The sequence below is a fragment of the Zalophus californianus genome, chromosome 6 (genome assembly GCF_009762305.2).
Source record: "Zalophus californianus isolate mZalCal1 chromosome 6, mZalCal1.pri.v2, whole genome shotgun sequence".
Classification (NCBI taxonomy): domain Eukaryota; kingdom Metazoa; phylum Chordata; class Mammalia; order Carnivora; family Otariidae; genus Zalophus; species Zalophus californianus.
Window position 1 is genome coordinate 113,277,648 of NC_045600.1, and position 19,592 is coordinate 113,297,239.

The 19,592-nt window shown below is 54.0% G+C and overlaps 1 protein-coding gene and 1 long non-coding RNA gene across 7 annotated transcripts in view; one reads left to right on the forward strand and one right to left on the reverse strand.

Moving 5' to 3' along the window:
* The window catches only part of CCDC33 (coiled-coil domain containing 33), a 102,592-nt gene that overhangs the window by 34,782 nt on the left and 48,218 nt on the right, over positions 1 to 19,592 (forward strand). For all 6 annotated transcript variants that reach the window (XM_027570854.2, XM_027570849.2, XM_027570853.2 and 3 more), the window contains 7 exons: positions 2,681 to 2,790; positions 4,353 to 4,469; positions 7,601 to 7,692; positions 8,849 to 8,969; positions 14,907 to 15,036; positions 15,665 to 15,798; positions 16,766 to 16,837. In XM_027570854.2, the coding sequence (XP_027426655.2) occupies positions 2,681 to 2,790; positions 4,353 to 4,469; positions 7,601 to 7,692; positions 8,849 to 8,969; positions 14,907 to 15,036; positions 15,665 to 15,798; positions 16,766 to 16,837 (776 nt within the window). The remainder of the gene's footprint in view (positions 1 to 2,680; positions 2,791 to 4,352; positions 4,470 to 7,600; positions 7,693 to 8,848; positions 8,970 to 14,906; positions 15,037 to 15,664; positions 15,799 to 16,765; positions 16,838 to 19,592) is intronic.
* On the reverse strand, positions 733 to 4,062 carry LOC118357065. Its single transcript, XR_004820136.1, has 3 exons — positions 4,018 to 4,062; positions 2,897 to 2,946; positions 733 to 1,000 (listed from the first exon to the last, which is right to left on the reverse strand). It is a non-coding gene; the product is annotated as an uncharacterized LOC118357065 (long non-coding RNA).

Below are 19,592 nucleotides of genomic sequence, written 5' to 3' on the forward strand. Positions count from 1 at the left end.
CTCCTGGATAGGCAGGGAATATTGGCAGGCTCCTCTTTGCAGATTGAAGTAGCTGGATGCTTGTTGGAACCTGGTTGGAACCGGTTGCTGTGGTGATGTCTGTGGTGGGGGTGGGGGAGATGGGGGCCAAGCCAAGAGGTGGCGGGGAGGGGAGGAGGTAGCTCAAGGAGGTGTTAATGAAAAGCAAAGGGGAGTTGCAGACCCATGTCAGGGCCAAAGCAGGGGGGTGGCAGAAATGGCTTGTTGGCCACACAAAGGGAACCGTGGGAGGCCAGAGGGGCACAATGCCCAGAGAAGAAGCTGATGAAGCGTGTTTGCAGCATGGAGACAGGAACAGGGAGGGATGGCTGTCCATTCCCCCAATTACAGCTCATCTGCTGGCTGCCCACACAGAGCTCCGAAGATTGGGGTAGGGGGGAAAAATGCAAGATGTTCACCCCTTCTTTCAGCCTCAGCAAATTCCAACCAGATTTGGGGACTTAGGGCCCATGGATAGTGGCCATGAGGGGCTACAGCTTCCACAGCTACTGTTGAAGCTTTGGCTGGGAGCACTGGAATCCTCCAGCTGAGTTTTTTCAGTTCTGCTCAGGGCTGGGTGAGTATACGGAGCACTACAGATGGTTAATGAGGAGGAAAATAGTGACAACTACAAGGAGCATTTGCTTAGAATTTCATAACTTGAAAAACACATTTCCCTCCTTACAACAATAGTAGGAGAGGGACAAGGTTTTTCCTTTTTAAAATATTAACATTTTGCAGAGCAGGAACATGAAGCTCAGAGAGGTTAAGTGACTGACCAAAGGTCACAGAGCAAGTTGGTGTGTTAGTACTAGAACCCAGGTCTGCTCACTTCAAATCCTTTGTCTTACTCTACTTCTTTCAAGACAACCTCGAGTCTTCTGGGTACCCATTTCCCTTTCTTTCCTTTTAGCACAGATCCCATATGGCCAGCTCTTGAGGGACTTCGGCAAGTGTCTTTCCCTTTATGTATCCAGAGTAGCTGTGGGGAGGAGGAAGAACGGAAGAGTAATTAGCAAAGGCTCCTCCTCCTCCACACACTCATCCAAATGACCCACCCAGGGGCACCTGGGTGGCTCAGTCGGTTAAGTGACTGCCTTCAGCTAGGGTCATGATCTCACGGTCCTAGAATCTAGCCCCACATCGGACTCCCTGCTCAGTGGGGTGCCTGCTACTCTCTCTCCCTCTGTTTGTGCTCTCTCTCTCTCAAATGAATAAATAAAATCTTTTTAAAAATGCAAATGACCCACCCAACGCCAAGTGACTGAGAGCCACTGCTGAACCTACACAGCCGGCAGCTGTCCGTGGTGCTGATGTGTCCTTATCTCAAGTACACTTGGTCTACTCCAGTCTCTATCAGGTACACCTGTCTTTCCCATCCTCTCTTTCCCGTTTTTCTCTAAATCTTTTAGAGCCTTCCTCCTCCATATCTCTTATTCTCTCTCCCCCTCTTCCCTCCTTCTTTTCCTCCTTCCCCATCTCCTCTTCTTCCTCAAACCACAGACTTCCAGAGTGGAGAGATGCCCCCAGGATCACAAGCTCAGCCTCTCCCATCAGCCATTTACTATCTCTGTGATGGTGATCAAGTTATTTAACCACTCTCAGCTCCACTAATCACATTTTAAAAACAGAGATGGTGATTCCTACTTGAGGGGTTGTGGTGGGGATTTGTTGGAATAGTGACTCAGGAGCAACCATCCCTGTATCTGGCACACAGCATGTGCTCACTAAGCAGGATTGCCATGATTTTTTCCAGGTCATTGGTATTCTCCCCAGAGTTCATCCTGAAGTTCATGCATTTTATGACAAAATGTAGTCTCTTTGGAGGGAGTTTTCTTTTTTTCTTTTTTAAAGATTTTATTTATTTATTTATTTGACAGAGAGAGACAGCGAGAGAGGGAACACAAGCAGGGGGAGTGGGAGAGGGAGAAGCAGGCTTCCTGCTGAGCAGGGGGCCCGATGTGGGGCTCGATCCCAGGACTCCAGGATCATGACCTGAGCCGAAGGCAGACACTTAATGACTGAGCCACCCAGGCACCCCATGGAGGGAGTTTTCTAAGTGTTACATTGTTCATAGTGTTAGTCTAGTTTTCATTTCCTTGGAGTAAACTTTTGTTGATATTTGTATTGAAAGATTTCTTGAGCAGATCCTGTTTCCTTACTGAGACTCAGTTTCCCCATTTGCAACATGTGGGAGGTAAGCCCTCCCTTCCCTGCCTGAAGAGCTGGTGAGAGTGTCTGTCACTAAGGGAAGTGGCTCCTAGGAAGGGGTACTATTCCTGCTTGTGTGTGTGTGTGTCTCTGTGCCAGCATATGTGTGTCTCTTGACATGGGGGCTCCATTCTGGGTGTGTCCACCTCTGGGCTGGGAGTTTCTGGACCATAGGACAGAATTACATCTTTGGATTCTAACAGCACCTGGCACGGAGACTTGTCCTGGGCCCGGGGCTCAAACAGCACTTGTGAATGTGTGTGAATGTGTGTGTGTGTGTGTGTGTGTGTGTGTGTGTGTGTCACATGTATACATGTGCATGTTGGTTCCTCAGCAGGGCCCCTGCTCCCTGCTCTGGGCAATGTCTCACCTCCTACTGGCTCACCTCACTGGGTGGGATGTTGATCAGCTAAGCCCTGTTTTGACCTTGTGATCTTTTTTCTCTATTAAGATGTGGTCCTCAAGGTGATGGACAATAAAAAGAAAGAGGAACTGTTGTCCTACCAAATCCCTATCAAGTACCTGCGTGTCTTCCACCCCTACCACTTTGAGCTAGTGAAGGTGAGTCAGAGCCCTGAGCCCATGAGGGCCTGGGATGGGTAAGGGGAGAGCAGGTGGGAACCACCTTGATGCCCCCAGCTATTCCGTCAGAGCTTCCCATGCTCACCTTGCAGTATGACAATTCTTGGACCATATGGGGCTCCGGAAACGCAGCTCCTGGCAGGTAGACATGAATGATTTCCATGAGAATTTGGAATTCTCCAAATTCATCTCTGTAAAAGAGCCCAATAGCATGGAACATCTACTACATTAAATAAATATGCCAATGAAAGATATATTCTGATTTCATGTATGTTAAAAGTGGGACTGTATCTAAAAAGCAAAGAAATACAGTATTTACAGAATATCTATGTCCCAGCTCCCGGGCCAGACACCATCTCTAATCCTCCAGGTGAATTACATTTTGCATACATAGGACTGGGACCCAGAGAGAGGAATCCTCCCAACCTGGGTGACAGAGCAAATGAGTAGCAGAGTGGAGGGTGAGCCCAGGTCACCTGTCTCCCAGGTCAGTTCTTTCTGTGCTGCCACACACTGCCTTGGCAGGAGGAAGGCCCAGAAGATTTGGGACAGGTGGGAGAGAAAGTGCTCCCTGGAGTGCACCCCTCAAGTAGGCAACTGGGCAGGAGCCTGGAGTGGGGAGCCTCAGGTGTCTCCGTCCATGGCCTGAACTTCCCAGGACAAGTCCCCCATCGGCTCCCTCTCCCCAGTGCTGACTGGTGGAAGGGAGAACTCATTCTTTCATGGCTCAAGCACTTAGTAAGTACCCACTATGTGCTAGGCACTGGGCCAAGATGAACAGAGCATTACTTTCCCCTCAATGTGCCCTCCAGACCCCTACTGTGGCTTGGAGTAAAGAACAATGTGATGCAAGATTGCCTGGATTCCTATCCCTGGTCTGCCTCTTGCTAACTGTGTACCCATGGGAAGCTGCTTAGCCCACTAGGCCTCCACTTCTCATTGGCAAAATAGAGAGACACCGAGCAAGCATTTGGACAATCAATTGCAACAATGGGCATAAAGCCCCTGGCAAAGTACCTGCCACGTGGTGGGTGCTCAGTTGGTTCCTCTCCTTTCTTCCCACCAAACCCTGCCCTGATCTTCTTTCCAAGCACCTCCTCAACCATGACCTAAGGGTCTTTACCTTCCTTAAGCCCCTTCCCTAAGCCTGGATGAGGTACCTGGAGCAGGCAGGGACAGGAAGGTCCAGAGAGATGAGTGACTCACCTGGAAGGCTCAGCACTTTAGCTGTGATTCTGCGATCATCACCCAGGCCTTCTGGCTCTCTGGCCACTTACAACCCAGGCCTTGTTATCACATCTTCACAAAGAGAGCAGGCAGGCAGTGGTCCTTGTGAGGGTGATGAAATATTCAAATAGAAAAGGGAAGATTTATTATATTGATCTTGGAAGGGCTCGCGGGGACCATGAGCTTTAATTATCAGCTCGGAGCCCCGGTGGAGCAATGCCAAGTGATTGTCTGCAGAGGGCTGGATTTATGGCAGGGGCTTCCCCTTAGTCACTCGCCTTCTTGTGTGTCTTCTTCCTTCCCCCTGACCCAAGCCCGCCCAGTCTGGAAAAGCTGAAGAAGCCACTGCCAAGACCCAACTGTACGCGACCATCGTTCGGAAGGGCAGCTTCTTCCCCCGCTATGTCGGCAGCAACCACACAGCTCTGGAGGTGCCAGACTGGGACCCGGGGTGGGGGTGGGGGGAGACAAGCTTTGAGCAGCCCCCAGACCCTGCCCTTCACCACCTCCAATTGGCTTGACTTTATGAGGCAGGGAAGGGTGTCTGGGGAAGAAACCAACAGGGCCTTTCAAGAATAGCCAAAGGACTTTGTGAAGGACAAGCCCTGGGATGCCTAACCTTTCCCAGCACTTCCAGGCACACAGTCCTGCCCTAACCTGGCCATCTCTTGCTCTGCTCCACACACCATGCAGGCAGGACGGAGAAGGGGAGGATACCAAAGCCTATGTCTGCCTGAATCTCATGGGGGTGACCCCCCACTTTGGCCCATAGTCCCTTCCTATTTTCTCTCATGTTCTCTCCCTCTTGCAGTAGTGACCCCTGATCTAGGGCTTACAAGCCCCCAAATTTTAGGGCCTCCCACCTCTTCTTTGAGTCCTATTTCTGAAGAGGTTTGGCTGGCCTTCCAATTAGGCATTCATTCATCCATTCGACAACTGTTTACATAGCCTCCTCCAGGCCTGGCCCAGCTTGGACCTAGCTTCCACACACGCCATCCCCAACCTTCTACCCCTCAGCCTTTCAGCAGCTTCAGGAGGATGGGCAGTGCCCCAGAAAGATGTCCAAGAACCTACCCCCTCTCTTTCCCCCACAGCCTTCAAACTGCCCAGGGCTGACAGATTCAAATGCAGCATTGGTCTGAGTATGATAGGGGGGAGGGGGAGTAGCCAAGAAGGCCCAAGCTCTGGGCTTCCCCTGCCCCAGCCTGGCTGATCTGATGCACCCCACAGCACTGTAAGCCTGGCAGGACAAGACCTGTTCTTGAGTCTCATTTCACAGCTGGGGACACCGAGACTCAAGGAGAGCCTGGGAATGGAAGTCCAGAGCTCCTGGCCCCCATCTCTGCTTCCCCACAGCCACCTTGGATGCCAGTGTGTGTGACCTGCAGGGTCCCTCTGGTCCAATCTCCCTCCCTTTTATGTCATGCCCTTTCCTGGGACCTGCCAGCAATTCACACACACACACACACACACACACACACACACACACACACACACACACACACGGAAGTAGGAAGAGTGGCCACAGCTTGACCTTGCTGTCCCCACGCCACACCCCACAGGGAGAAGGCCACATCCTTAAGACCCAGCAGAACCCTGGCCTGCAGGTATCTCCACCGAGGATCTGCCCTACACCCACCCCAGCCCCCAGACTTACCTGGTAGAGTCTCCAGCACTCCGCCTACTCCCTGGCCCCAGCACAGATGTCCCCCGTTCCAGTCCTGAGAGCAGACTGGAGAGCACAGTGCACAGAGAAATTGCTTCTGTCACTCACCGGCTGTCATAAGCAGGTGTGCCTATTTCATTCACACCTGACCATTCAGCGTGGACCAGGTGTAAATTAGCCAGCACCCCCCACTTCTCAGAGACCTGCTCTCAGCCCCTACACCTGTTGGTGTCCCTGTGAGCACTAGGGTCTGACAGCTCTGCAGCTGACTCCCTCAGCCCAGACTCCTGCCCCCACCCAAAGTTTGTAATACCCTCAGCAGATCCAGTCCTTTGAATCTGGGGCAGGGATTCAGTCTCCAGGGGCCCCAGCGAGCGCTGAAAGGCCCTAAGCACTATTATTTTAAGGCCTTACTAGTTCACACCTGTGTGGAGTTGCGGGCCACCAGCTCAGATGGGTCCTGGCAGAGGGACCCAGGAGGGAGAGCTCAGGAGGAAAGAGAGAGGAGCCAGAACAAGCCCCTACTCCCAGGCACTCTCCTCCCATTGAAGGTCAGGACTAGGAGGACTGGGGACAGTGTGGACCCACCCCTCAGTGTATGAGCTGGGACCCTAAGGCCCAGAGTGGAGCGAGGACTGGCCACGGTGACATAGTGACCCAGCTGTTGTGAGGGGGCCCTCAGCTGTGTTCACAGCCCCTTGTCTTTCTGCTTTTCTTCCCCTGTGCACCCTGTAGTTAGGACCCCCATCCACCCTCCAAGCCTGGGCTCAAGCCCAGCCCCACCCTGAGGCCATTGCCTGGCCCCTCCTCCACCACCCCACCACCCCCCAGGCATCAGAGGTTCTGTCTCTCTCTCACTCAGAAATACACTCAGCCTCTCCCTCCCCTGTCCTCCACTTTTCTCCTTCATCAGTGGAGCTCATTTCTCCCTGAAACACACACTGAGGTCCTACTCTGTGCCAGGGGCGTTTGCTAACAGCAGTGAATGAGGTAGACATGGTCCGCGCCCCTGTGGAGCCTGGGTTCTAGTCAGACGGACAGAACATGAACAAGAAAGAAATGAGACTGAACACAGGTTATGATGAGTGCTACAGAAGAGGCAATCCAGGGGCTGAGAATGGGGTGGGCTGCTTTAGTAAGAGTGGTCAGAGAAGGTCTGCTGGAGGTGGTGACATTTAAGCTCTAAAGGAAGAGAAGGAGCCAGCCACTGAGTTGCTGGGGGTGGGGATGGGGAGTCTAGGCAGAGGGATCAGCATGTGCAAAGACCCTGAGGCAGAAACAAGTAAGCATGTTGGAGAGGTGAGACAAAAGAGGCTGGAGCAAAGGAAGACTTGGGGATTGGTGGAGATGCAGGCCAAGGGCAGACAGGCCAAACATGCAGGTTTTGGCCATGAATTCACTCTAAGGGCACTGGGAGGACGGTCCTTGCTGGTCTCAAGCTGCGGAATGACATGGTCCAATTCATTTTTACAAAAGCAGTTTTTGCCATCATATATCAAATTGCCTGGGAAAGGGGATGGGTTGGGGGCAGAATAGAGGCCAGTGATGGGAGTCAGAGAAGTAAAAGGAACCGCAGCTGGGGGAGTCAGGGTGAGGGCTGAGGGGTGAGTGGGAGCCCATCTGGTGGGTAAGGGGTGAGAGCCAGGAGCCAGATCAGGAGTTGCTTGGGATGGCAGTGGAGATATATGGGGACATAATCTGTGCCTTCTCCCTCTGCCTTCCCATTGCCTCGCCCAGGGCCTGAAGGAGGGCAGCCTTGAGCAGCGAAAGAACCAAGCGAGACAGATGGAGGCAGGGATGAGCTCATTACTGGGGAGAAAGATGGCAGGTGGGTTGGCCTTGTCCCCAAGAGGCCCCAAAGCCATCCAAGGTTCACCTGCCTCCTCTCTTCCCCAGGTCTTTCTCCGGGGAGTCAATGAGCCCCTGGTCAACAACCCAGACCCCATGGTGGTCATTGCCAGGGTGGTTCCCAACTACAATGATTTTAAGTGAGTGGGGCCCAGGTGGGTGTGGGCAAGGGGAGGGCGGGAAGGGCAGAGGACAGAGGAGGGGAAAGATTGTCATTGCCACCACAGGCCATGATTCCAGGAGCCCTAGAAACCTGCCCTCTTCAAGGCCTTTCAAACCTCCCATTGGGTCTGAGGTCCCAGGAAGTTGCCCACGGTCCCTGGAAAGGGGTGGCTTAGAACTCTCTGGAGAGCAGGCTGCAGAGGAACCAGCATGTGGAGGAGGACAGGAGGTCCTCAGCCCCTCCAAACCTGCCTCCCCATCCCACACCCACCACATCCACAGTTCCCCCTCCTACTCTAGTGCAGGACCAAGGCTCCAGCCAGTGGTTGTCCCCGAAGAAGGCAGCCTGTGGGTCAGCTCAGAACTTCCCTTTAACCCTGCCCATGAGTCTCCTCCCTTACCCTCCTGAGGGTCTCCCTGGCCCCAGCTGAAACTCATGTCCCACCCCCCCAGACAACCTTTGGGGTTCGGTGGATTTGAGGACTCTCAGGAAGGGTATTCAGGCTAGTTTGGCCACTGGAGGTCACAGCACCATCTCCTGGGGGTCAGCTGTCTGCCTCTGTCACTTCCACTGACTCTGATGGCCCAACAGGACTCCACTACACCATCTGTTGAGTTCTGATGACCTGTGAACACTCCTTCCTTGTTGGAGGAATGAAGCTGACTGATTCACTCACTCCCAGCCCTCCTAAGAGCTCAGCACATGCGCACATGCTCACACACACACCTCCTGAATCCTGCCCTTGCAGCCTCCGTGCCCCGCAAAGCCTAAACTAGAACTGCCAGCACGGGGGTGGGTCATTCTGGCAAGGACTTCCAAAGGCGAGGCTTTTTAAAGATGAGGGCAGCTGGTGCGTTCAGATGAGGCCCAGGCCACAGCAGGTCATGCGGCAGGGAACCTGGGAGCTGCAGCCCATCTCCTGACCCGGATGAGCTTTCCCAAGGCTTGGGCCAGCGATCAGAAGGACCAGGGTCCATCCCCTGTCCTGGTGTCCAGGTCCCTGCCCCCTCCTCCTCTCTCACATCAGAGTCCATCTGCGTGGGAGCCCTTGGTTGCCGGGCTGGGGCACAGAGCCAAGAGCACCAGGCACCTGCAGCACTCCAGGGCTGATCCCTGTCTCCTTGCCTCCCCAGGGTCAATCAGGTAAAGCAGGACCCGGCGTTCACGGGGCTGCCCATCACCCGACTCTCCTTCCCTATCTCATCTGGGATGCACTTCGATGTTCCTCGGGTCAGCCAGAACGGGTGCCCTCAGGTATGGCTCCTTCCCCCACACACCCTGTCACTGGCTCGTACCTCTAGTGTCTCACCCATGTGTCGATTCACTCCCTCAGTCGGCTAGTCCCTGGACTATTAAGGCGTTTACTGAACACGGCTGTGCACCCAGAGCCAAGCCTCTCAGTGCTATGGAGGAGCAGTCCTCAGGGCGCTCTTGGTCTGGTGAAGATAGGCATTACACGCATGAAAAGGTCACACATCAACACAAGAGAATGTGTAATCTAATAATGAAGCGGGAGGGACTGTCAGAGCTGTAAAAATCAGAGGAGAGAAAACACAAAGGACAAATATGGTCTGAAGCCACTTCGATGAGGTTCCTAGAGTAAGCAAATTCATAGAGACAGAAAGGAGAATGGTGGTTGCCAGGGACTGGGGGAAGGGGACAGTAGACTGTCCTTGTTTAATAGGTACAGAGTTTCCTGTTTGGGTTGATGAGAAAGTTCCAGAAATAGACAGTGGTGATGGTTATACAACATTGTGAATTGTGCATCTAAAGACGATAAAAATGGGACAGTTCATGTTGTATATATTTTACCACAATAAAAAAAAATTTTTTTTTTTTTAATTTGAGGCCAGAAGGATGTGAAGCCTGGGTGATTAGGGTGGGTACCCAGACACAAGACTCTTGAGTTTTTAAGAGGGGAGGGATGGTTCAGGGCAACAGAGCACAGGAGTGGAGAGGCGATGCACAGGACATGAATATGCACAGGACATTGAATATGTTGGGGAGGGCTGTGCAGATTGTGGCCGGGTGCCAAGGAATGGCCAGATCAGTCAGTTCCCATAGTTCACCTGGAGTTTGCCCCACATGATGGTCCCAACATTCCTAGAGGCCTTGAAGAACACAGGGGTGCCTGGGAAGTCCTTCCTGTTGTCTGCCCACCGCAGTTCATGTCTAGCACAGCAAATACAGAATGGGAGGGCACCCGTTTGGAGCCCCAGCCTTCATTTAAAGGCAAGGACATTTGAAGGCTCAGACACAGACAAGAGTGATGGTGGCAGGGAGGGGTGGGACGAAGGGGGACCCTGGGGACAGAGGCTTCAAACCCAAACCAATCCTTGGCCTGATTTCCCCAGAGTCATCTCACACATGGCCCTGCATTTGCCCAGAAAATTATGAACCAATCAGCAGGCGGTCCCGAGGGGCAGGAGGCACGGGCTGCTTTAATGAGGGAGCCCCCTCCCCATCCCCGGGCCCTCTCAGGCTGCCTTTGCTGCCTAACCAGTCTTGGTAGCAGAGGTGCCCCCAGCTACAGAGACTTGCCTCCAGTGCCTTGTGCATGTGTGGGACTCAAGGCCAGCGGTCTGGTGATGGCAGGACACTTGTTGACGTTCACTAGACAACATGGCAGTTGGGCCAGGTTGAGAACTCCCAGGAGTGAGGGACAGGGGCAAGCTTCTGTGGTACAAGGTGGGGGTGGGCAGAGCCCTACCTGGAAGGATACCAGTCAGCAGCTTCCATACTCCCCTCCCCCCTCCCCTTTCTGCGCTTCAGCCTCCTCACTTCAGTTGAGGGGTGGCGGTTGGACCAGGTAATTTCTAGGACATCTGGAGTCGCTGTGATTTCCCACCAGCTGCCCACCATGGTAAAGCACTGCGGCCAGGGATTTGAGGGCCTGGCACAGCTGGGTTTGACCCCTGCTCTGTGACTTACTAGCTGCGTGACCTTTGGCAGCCTTCTCAGTTTCTCCAATTCCAGATTCCTACCTTTACTGTACTGTTAGCACTCGAGGGACTCACTTGTGCACAGCGTCCAAGCCCAGGGTGGAGGCTCAATGGGCTCTGTCCCTTTCAGAGCTGCCCCTCCCCTAGTGTCAGATGGCCCCTGAGGCCAGCCCTCATTACATTTGGCTACAAGTAACCCCATGGACTTGAGCTCTAAGCATATTTATCGTTACACTTGGCGAGGGGTCCCCACATAGGATGCTGCCGGAATTTGTTGATGCACCATCTCAACAGCGTCCTCAGGACTCAGGATCTTTCCAACACCCCTGAATTGCCATCTTCAGCTGTCTGCCAGCTCGTGGAGGCAATATGTTCGGGGCACCCCATCCAGACATGACCAGGACCCAAGAGAGAGGGAGCCTCCCCTTCTCACCTGTGGCTTTTCTGAAGGGCTGGAAACCTCCCACCCGCAGCCCCTCCGCAGACCTCCCTTCTCGTCTCATTGGCCAGAATTGGGTCACATGCACTTCTCTCAGCCAATCACTGAGGAGGGGCGTGGCATCACCGTGCGGTAGCTAATGCGCACAGGTGTGGAGAAGGGGGTGGGGCACCGGGACCAAAGAGGGTTCTGTTAGCTACGAGGGAGGGAGGGGAATGGTTGAGGGGTATTAGTGTCTGCGTCACCCCTCTGGGAGCCTGGTGATGATGGCAAACCTGGTCAGTGAAGGGAGAGTTGGGCCGTAGGGGCCCGAAATAGGGTGGGACTTAGGAATTACTCCTACCCTGCCTCCCGCACCTTTGTCGGGGGCCATTGCGCAACAGGCTGCTCCTGCTGGCCTGCCCTCCTTAGAGAACTGAGGCAGAGTTCCTGGCTGATGAAACAGAAGCAGAGGAGAAAGAAATTGTCTATGCCCACCGTCATCTGCCCTGTCTCAGTCCCCACGCCGGTCGGTCCCCGGGCTCTCACGGGGCCCCTTTCCGTCCTACAGACCTTGCCCTGGTGCTGGCCTCATCTCTTGCGTGGACCACCGTGGCGGCCTCCACTCAGGCCCCTCCCATTCAGCCTGACCCCTAACCCTTTCACGGACAGGACGAAGCCCTCGCTGGCAGCCAGGTACACAAGGCCTCATGCCCCGGAGCCCCCTGGCTCGCGGCCCCAACCCTGACAGGCTTTCTGCAGGCACTCTGGATGTGCGGCTCTCCTGCACACGCATGCTATCCTCTCTGGTCTGCCAGCCTTCCTCTCTGCTGCCCTCAGCCTAGCATGCCCCCTCCCTTGGGTCCTCCCTTCCCCCAGTCAAGAGTCATTGCTTTCTTCTCCAACATCCCAGCTCCCACAACCCACAACTTGCTTAGACCTCCGCATGGATCACAGACGTGTGTGTGTGTGTGTGTGTGTGTGTGTCCTATCACTTGGGAAGACGGTGAGCTCCAGAGGGGACAGGGTCTGACTCTAGCTCCTCCATATGCCCCGCAGCACCCCTGAGGTGTAGAGCAAGGAGAAGCCCCCAGTCAGCATTGGCTGAGTTCAATTCAACTTTTGTCTTGACGGCAAGGTATCCATTCTGTCCTTCAACCCACACGACAGCCTCCAAGGCATAGAGCATAAGACATTTCCCAGCGGACAGTGACTTCTTGGGTTCCAGGGAGGGGAAGGGACTTGCCAGAGGTCACGCAGCAAGGTTGAGGCAAACCTGGGCCCAGAGCCAAGGTGTCCTAACTCCCTCGAGGCCCCCAGCATCAGCCACCAGCAGCTACCCTTCCCAGGAGGGCAGAACAGACAGTGGTGGGTCTGGTGTGGACGTGGTGGGCCCAGGGGAAATGGAAGGAGGGCCCCATGGGCCCATGTAATGAAAGCTCTATCCCCAGGGAAGGCAGGTCTGCCTCAGTGGCCAGGGGTTAATGGCTTTGCTGAAGATCACAGCTGAGGGTTAATCACATCCCTTAATTCCACAGCCGGCCATGGCCTTTCCCATTAGCCTCTGTGGTCAATGGCTTCCCCGCCCCACGCCCTGTCCCCCACTCCCCCCCACACACACATGCCACCAACACCTTCACCAGGGCCCTGGCATCAGACTCCAGAGGTGGTTTAACCTTGATTCCTTGCCCCTCCCCCCTCCACAAGAGAGGCTGACCCTCTCTCCCCAGTTGTAGGTCTGAAGGGATCTTTCTTGGAGGACTCATCCTGGGAAACCATTCAGGGAAAGACCTGTCCTTCCTGAGCAGTCAGACACTATTTCTTGTTTAGTAGACTCCATTTAGACACATTAATAGGCCCCCGAGAGGACAGCTAGCATCCATTAAATAACCCCCCTTCCAGGGTGGGAGCAAGAGATGGGGGCAGCAAGGGACTGAGTCACAGGTCCTCCTTGAGTGCCTCAGGGCCTGGCAGATGGTCCAGGCTATGGGGCAGCCCCTCTGGCACTCAATGGGGTGGCTCCGGGATGGGCATGGTTTGGGGATCAATCCTGAAAGACCATTCCCAAGGCCCACAGAACCTGGAAGCAGCTTCTCTAGCCTGGCCTGGTGGCCAAGTGGCTGTCCCTGAGCTCCCTCCAGAGCCCATTCTCAGAAACAGTCCATCACCCCAGCCCCTGTCCCTGTGCTCAGGACCCCTGGCCCCCAAAGTGACTGCAGCCCACGTCCCCAGGGGCCGGGGCCGAGGCCGACACAGCTGAGCCTCGGGCGGGGCCTCAGCGAACCAGAGCAGGCACATTAGTGTGACAGGCATCAGAGCCCTGCCACCGCGGGGGGAGTGGACCCACACTGATATTTCGAGATCCTGCATCAATAACTTCTGGAGCCAGTGGTGCATTTGTGTTGACCTTTCTGAGCAATGACTGGTTCCCGCAGGGGAGCGGGAGGTGGGAGCGGCTGCCACTGTTGCTGACAGCCCCTGGCTGGGGACAGAGGCAAGGCAGCCGCTGGGGGAGTCTGCACTGATGGCCCCAGCCCCTCCGTGTGTTGGGACCGTGCAGGGCTGCCGGCTGTGTGTTACAGGCTGATGCCCTCATGTTCCATTCCCCACTCCTCACCTTCCAGCCCTTGCAGATGCTCAGCCTCCTCCACCTGCAGTCCCCCCTTGTTCCAGGCATCCTCCACCCTTGCCATGCTTGGAGTCACCTTCCACCTTTTTCTTGGGTGGTTTTCCCAGCCAGAAGACCTCCCTCTTCCCCTTTGCCCTGCCAAATCTTACTTTAGAGCCTTCCTCTGGTCCTGCTTCCTGCAAGATGGCTTTTGTGGCCGTCCTCAGCAATGTCTCCTGTAGCCCCTTATTCGGGGGCTCTGGGCAATGCTGTCTTGTTTCACTGTTTAAATATCACTCACGTGTGTGCCCCAGCTGCTGGCTTAGTGTGCTACCAAGTCCCCCGAATGCCCAATGGCCTGCACTTCAGACACACCAAGGCTCAGGTTTCCGAAGACCCGCTGTGGCCTCTGCATCCTGTGTGGGGCAGAGAGGGGCGGGGGACAGGGCGGAGGGCGTGTCTCCTTTGGCATCGATGACACCCCCAGCCGTGGAGGTGAATACTAGTGCAGCTCTTTAGGAAAACCGTTTACCCATGGTCAGTCAAGTGCCTTAAAATGTATGTCCTTTAATTTAGCATTTTCATGTCGGGTACTTAGGAAATAATCTGAGACACAGAGATCCATGTCAAAGAATATTCAATGCAGTGCTATTCCAGGAAAACATGAGAAGGGAGGAAGCTGGGCACCTGGACGTGACAAAGTATCCTACAGCACTACAAAGGTCACAGACACCAAGAGTTACTTGTGACTCTGGATATGCTTAGGTTCTCACAGTAAATGAAAAATATAAGATGTTAGGATGACAATTATCTACAAAATAGGGTTAGGAAAAAACTAGAAAGAAACACACAGTCTTAGGACAGTTGTCTTTAGGAATTTAGGGTGTTTTGGGGGGGTGTTTGTTTTTGGTTTTAAGTAGGCTCTACACCCGGTGCAGAGCCCAACTTGGGGCCTGAACTCATGACCCTGAGATCAAGACCTGAACAGAGATCAAGAACCAGACATTTAACTGACTGAGCCACTCAGGCACCCCTAGGGTTTTTCTTTTTAATCTTTCTACTTTTCTGTATTTTCCAAAATTCATTCATTACACGTATATCACTTTTACAATTGGGACAAACGTTTGCGACATGTGTAGACACACACAGATGGATATATCTGGACATCCCTTGATTTGGGAGAAGCTGTGGCCCCACTGCCTACTCCCACTGTCTCCTTTCAGCTGTCCAAGCCTGGGGGCCCCCCGGAGCTGCCCTTATGGAACCAATCCTTCCTCTTCCAAGGCCGAGACGGAGCCACCAACTTCTCGGAAGACACAGCCCTGGTGCTGGAGTACTATTCCTCGGCTTCCAGTGAGTGCCCCTTGGTGCCGTGCGGGGGCAGCCATGCGTCAGGACATATGTATGAAAGGTGCTCAGGCCACCTGCCTCTGCCCCCTGAGGGGATAGGTGAAGGGGACCCGGTTCCCAGTGCATGCAGACAGGTGGAGGAGCACCTGGCTGGCTTCCTTGTCCTTGTTCCTTGGCACGGGCCAGCACACGTGGGTCCTATGTCCATATTAGATCGTGCATTTTTATCCCACCACTACCCCCTCCCCATGTACCTGTCAGGGAGGAGGGAGGGACAGATTCCCCCAGGGCTCACAGCATAGAGGGGAAACCGGATTCAGAGACCAGCTGATCCATGGTCTTAGATCCACATGGAGAGAGTAAAGCCCCCAAGGGCAGAGACAGGGGAGATCCCTATACATACCCAGAAGCACAGAATATGTTGAGAGTTGGTCTTGAATTCAGAGAGCCCTAAAGAGCAGAGGAGGAGGAGACTTGTGCAGGGCAAGGCCAGGGGCAGGAACATGAGGTGTGGGAGAACTGGATGTTGGGTACCAAAGGATGGGGCCCCTGGTGGGGCCTCAAATGCTGGGATCCGAGGGGCTTGGGGTGTGGGCTTTGGTGGGAATCCCAGCTGGTCCTCCCCCTACAGTGAAAGGCAGTGAGCCATGGACCCTCAGCAAGCCCCTGGGCGTCTCCGTGTTGCCGCTAAAGAGCCGTTTGTACCGCAAGATGCTGGCAGGGAAGGGTCTGAATGGGCTGCGTGTGGAGAGGCTCCCCATCACCGTGAGTGCCCCGCCCTGACCAGAGCCTGCGCCAGGTGGCCTGCTCCCGCCCCAGCCTACCCTGTTTCACCCTGCCCCACTGACGCCAGTGACTCTGGCTTCTCCAGCAGCTTCCACCAGGACCCTCCCCATGGAAGCCAACCACCGTCAGGTATAAGGAGCTCCCCCGAGCTCCTGCCCCGAGCAACGTGAGGAGAAACACAGGGAGGCCCCACGAGATGGTGGCAAGAGTTCAGGCCTTTAACCAGAGAGACCTGGGTTTAAATCCTGACTTGCCCTAGTGCCTTGTCCTTGTCCTTGCCTAGTCCTCACTGGGCAATTTGGGGCAAGTTTCTTAGACTTTCTGAACCTCAGAGTGCCCATCTCTAAAATGGGAACAACATACCTGTATAGGATCTCTCTGTATGACAAGAGAACCAAGAGCCCAGGCTCTAGAGCCTGACTGTCTGGGTCCAAATGCTGGTTCCACCCCTTACCAGATTACATGACCATGGGAAAATTAAAGTCCGGGTGCCTCAGTTTCCTTGTCTGTTAAATGGGTTCATAGTAATAGAATTTTTCTTATAGGGTTGCTGTGAGATTTTTTTTTTTGAGGAAATATGTGTGAAGTACTTAGAACAGAATAAATTCTCAATAATATTTAATACATTATTATATCACCATTTATATCTATGCCACCTTTTCCCCTAAAATGCTTCTGGCCATCCTGACATAATAGATGTCAGTAAATGGGAGTTTCCCCACTCTGCCAGGACACAGGTCTGAAAGTGCCAGTCAAGTCTTCAATGGAGTTGAGAAGGGAGGTTCGAGGCAGTGAGGGTGAGTAGAGGCAGATCATTCTGCCTCCCTCTCACTCCCCAGGCAGAGCCCCTAGTAGGCCCCTTCTTGGGGGATCCGGAGCAGTGGGCAGATCAGAGGCAGAAGCCACCCTGGCCAGCATGGGCTGACAGCTCCCCTCTCCTCCCCAGGACACCAAGCTGAAAACCATAAATGGTGAGGCCCCCACAGTGGATATCTCCTTCCAGCTGCTTTCCTCTGAGGTAAGGCTGTGGGGACGGGAAGGGCAGGGCCTGGCAGCCACGTGTCAGCTCCTGTAGCCCTGCAGTGTGTTCCAACCTCCTTCACAATTGCTGGCCTTGTTCAGGGGCTGGGGCCAGGGGCTTCTGGAAGGAGGGGACTACTGCTTTGGAGAGAAATGTCTGAGGGTGATTTGAAGCTCCAGAAAATGAAACAAAGCCGAGATTAGGAAGAGGAGAGTTGAGAGCAGAGGGCCACCCAGACCTGGCAGTCAGCCTCTAACCCAGCCCAAGCCAAGCCTGGCTCACTGGGATCAAGGTTCTACAAGGGTGAGCTAGGATTTCAGCTTCTGTTGCTATGTAACAAACTACCACAAACCTAGCAGCTTAAAACAATGCCCATTTATGGGCTTGCACTTCTGTGGGTAGGCAGCCTGACCTGGCATGGCTCAAATCAAGATGTTGGCAAGGTCACACTCCTTTCTGGAGGCTCTGGGAAAGAGTGTGCTTCCAGGCTCATTTAGGTGGTCATCAGAATCCAGTTCCCCATAGTCGTGGGGTCCAAGGTCCCTGTTTCCTCGTTGACTGCCAACCAAGGGGCCCCTCAGCTGCTAAAGGTCACCTACATTCCTCTCACAATGGCCCCCTCCATCTTTCAGCCAGCAGGCATGTCAAATCCCCCCCACACTTCAGAACTCTGACTTTCTCCTTTGTCAGCAGCCAGAGAAAACCCTCCGCTTTTAAAGGGGCTCATGTGATTAGGAGAGGCCCACTCTGAGAATGTCCCCATCTTAAGATCAGCCATGCCATGTAACATAATCACAGGGGTCACAGCTCATCATAGACATGGGTCCTGGGGATTAGGGTATGGAATCTTGGGGGCCTGTTTTTGGAATCCTGCCTACCACAGCTTGGTTGATCCAAGTGGAAAGATACCACTGGCTGAGCCCTGCCTGATGGATGGGGTCTCTTCCTCTAGCCAACTCTCCCTGGACTCTGGGTCCCAGTTGAACCCTGGTCCTTTGGCTCCAGTGCACCTGGCCAGCACCTTCTGGAATTCTTCCCCTTTTTGGTGGGTGGTGCTAAGACAGGCACAAAGCCGGGAGGTGGGCAGTTCAGGACCATGGATGCCTGGGTCAGCCCCCTCCCGCCGGCTTCCCACACCAGGAGAAATCTCCACCAGCACTGGGGTAATACTTGGCCCTGTGACCTTACCCATGGAGAACACGGGGAATTATATGGTGTGGGGTAAGAGGCATGTATCTGGAAACATAGCCACCTGAAAATGTGTCCCTAAGGCCTCTGGTGAGTACCTGGGACGTCCCATCAGCACTTTCCCCTGTGGAATGTTCTGCATTGTCTTCTAATTCCTGATTCCTCTATTTCCTGGTGAAAGAGAGTTTGTTAGAGACAGCCTGACACCCCACCCTCACCCCCATCCCCACCACCACACCAGGTGTAGGACCAAGAAGGTACTGAGAGGGGAAGACACAGAAGCAGCAAAAGACCCCAAGAAAGAAGCAGGGTCCTTGGAGAAAATGTCACCAATTTCCCAGATCAGAGCTCACTCCTCCACGGCCTCTTCTCGGGGTCTAGAGTCTATCAGTGGCCCCTCCTGTCCCTTCCTTACCTCCCCCTGTCCCTTCACAGGGACACATGTGTCCTGAGGGCCGAAAGGAGCATCAAGTGCCCCTGGTCAAGCCACTGGGGGGCCCAGGCAGGCAACAGGCAGGTGGACAGGACACTTCCCCAGTTGCCCAGGGGCTAGGCACAAAGGTCTCAGTGATGAATTATTCACCGGAGCTGTGCTAAGTGCAAAATTAATCCCTTTCCTTCCAGCTGGCGGCCTCACTAAATTATCCCTCCAAGTCATGCGGGAAAACGCTGCCGAATTCATTTAGCGGCTGAGTGTTTTGATCTGGGCCTTGTGATTTTAGCTTCCCCTTCCCCCAGCCCCCCTCCCCCTGGAGGCGGGTAAAAAACCTTTCAGTAATGGATTTCCGAGAAGAAAGGAAAAGAAAGGGATCAAGATTGGGTGTGTACCAGGAAAATAGTACTAGAGGAAATTCAGATTCTGCAGCCAAGCATTCACCACACACACAGTTCCACACACGCACGCTCTCTCACACCATCGCGTGCGAATACCCACACGCAGACAGTCCCATATGCACAGACGTGAACATGCGGGCACACACACACCCCTTTGCATGGGCACACGCATTTAATACGCACACACATGCTCACACACACACACATGCAGACTGACACACAGATGTTTTCACACCTGCATTGGCATACACAGAAGCTACATCTCTTTGTGGCCCAACTGTTCCTTGGTGACACTATCTGTGAGTTGGCCAATAACTGACTCACTTTGATTCTAGAATCCTGAACTCCAATTTTGGAGCTAATGTGGTGGGCTCGGCATAGGTTCTTGCAGCCAGGGCACCCAGCCATTCATTCTTTTATTCCACATATATGTGATGAGGACTAGAATTTTGGCCACCCTTGTGGATTTCAATGAGGAGAGGGAGGGGCCGGCAGCCATGGAGTCCATCTGCCTTGAATTCACCCTCATCTTGGACATGGCTTGGCTTGGACATGGCTCTCTGCTCACTTCTGAGCCCTTTTGGCATCCTTCTCTCTGCGGGTTAGTGAGAGCGTGTTGAGAATTGATGAACAGGTGGATGGCCTGGCAGCTGAGTGCAGAGGGTCCATCCCCGGCTCCATCACTCACCACCACCCTCACTGTCATAGCACCCATGTCCTCTGTGCCACC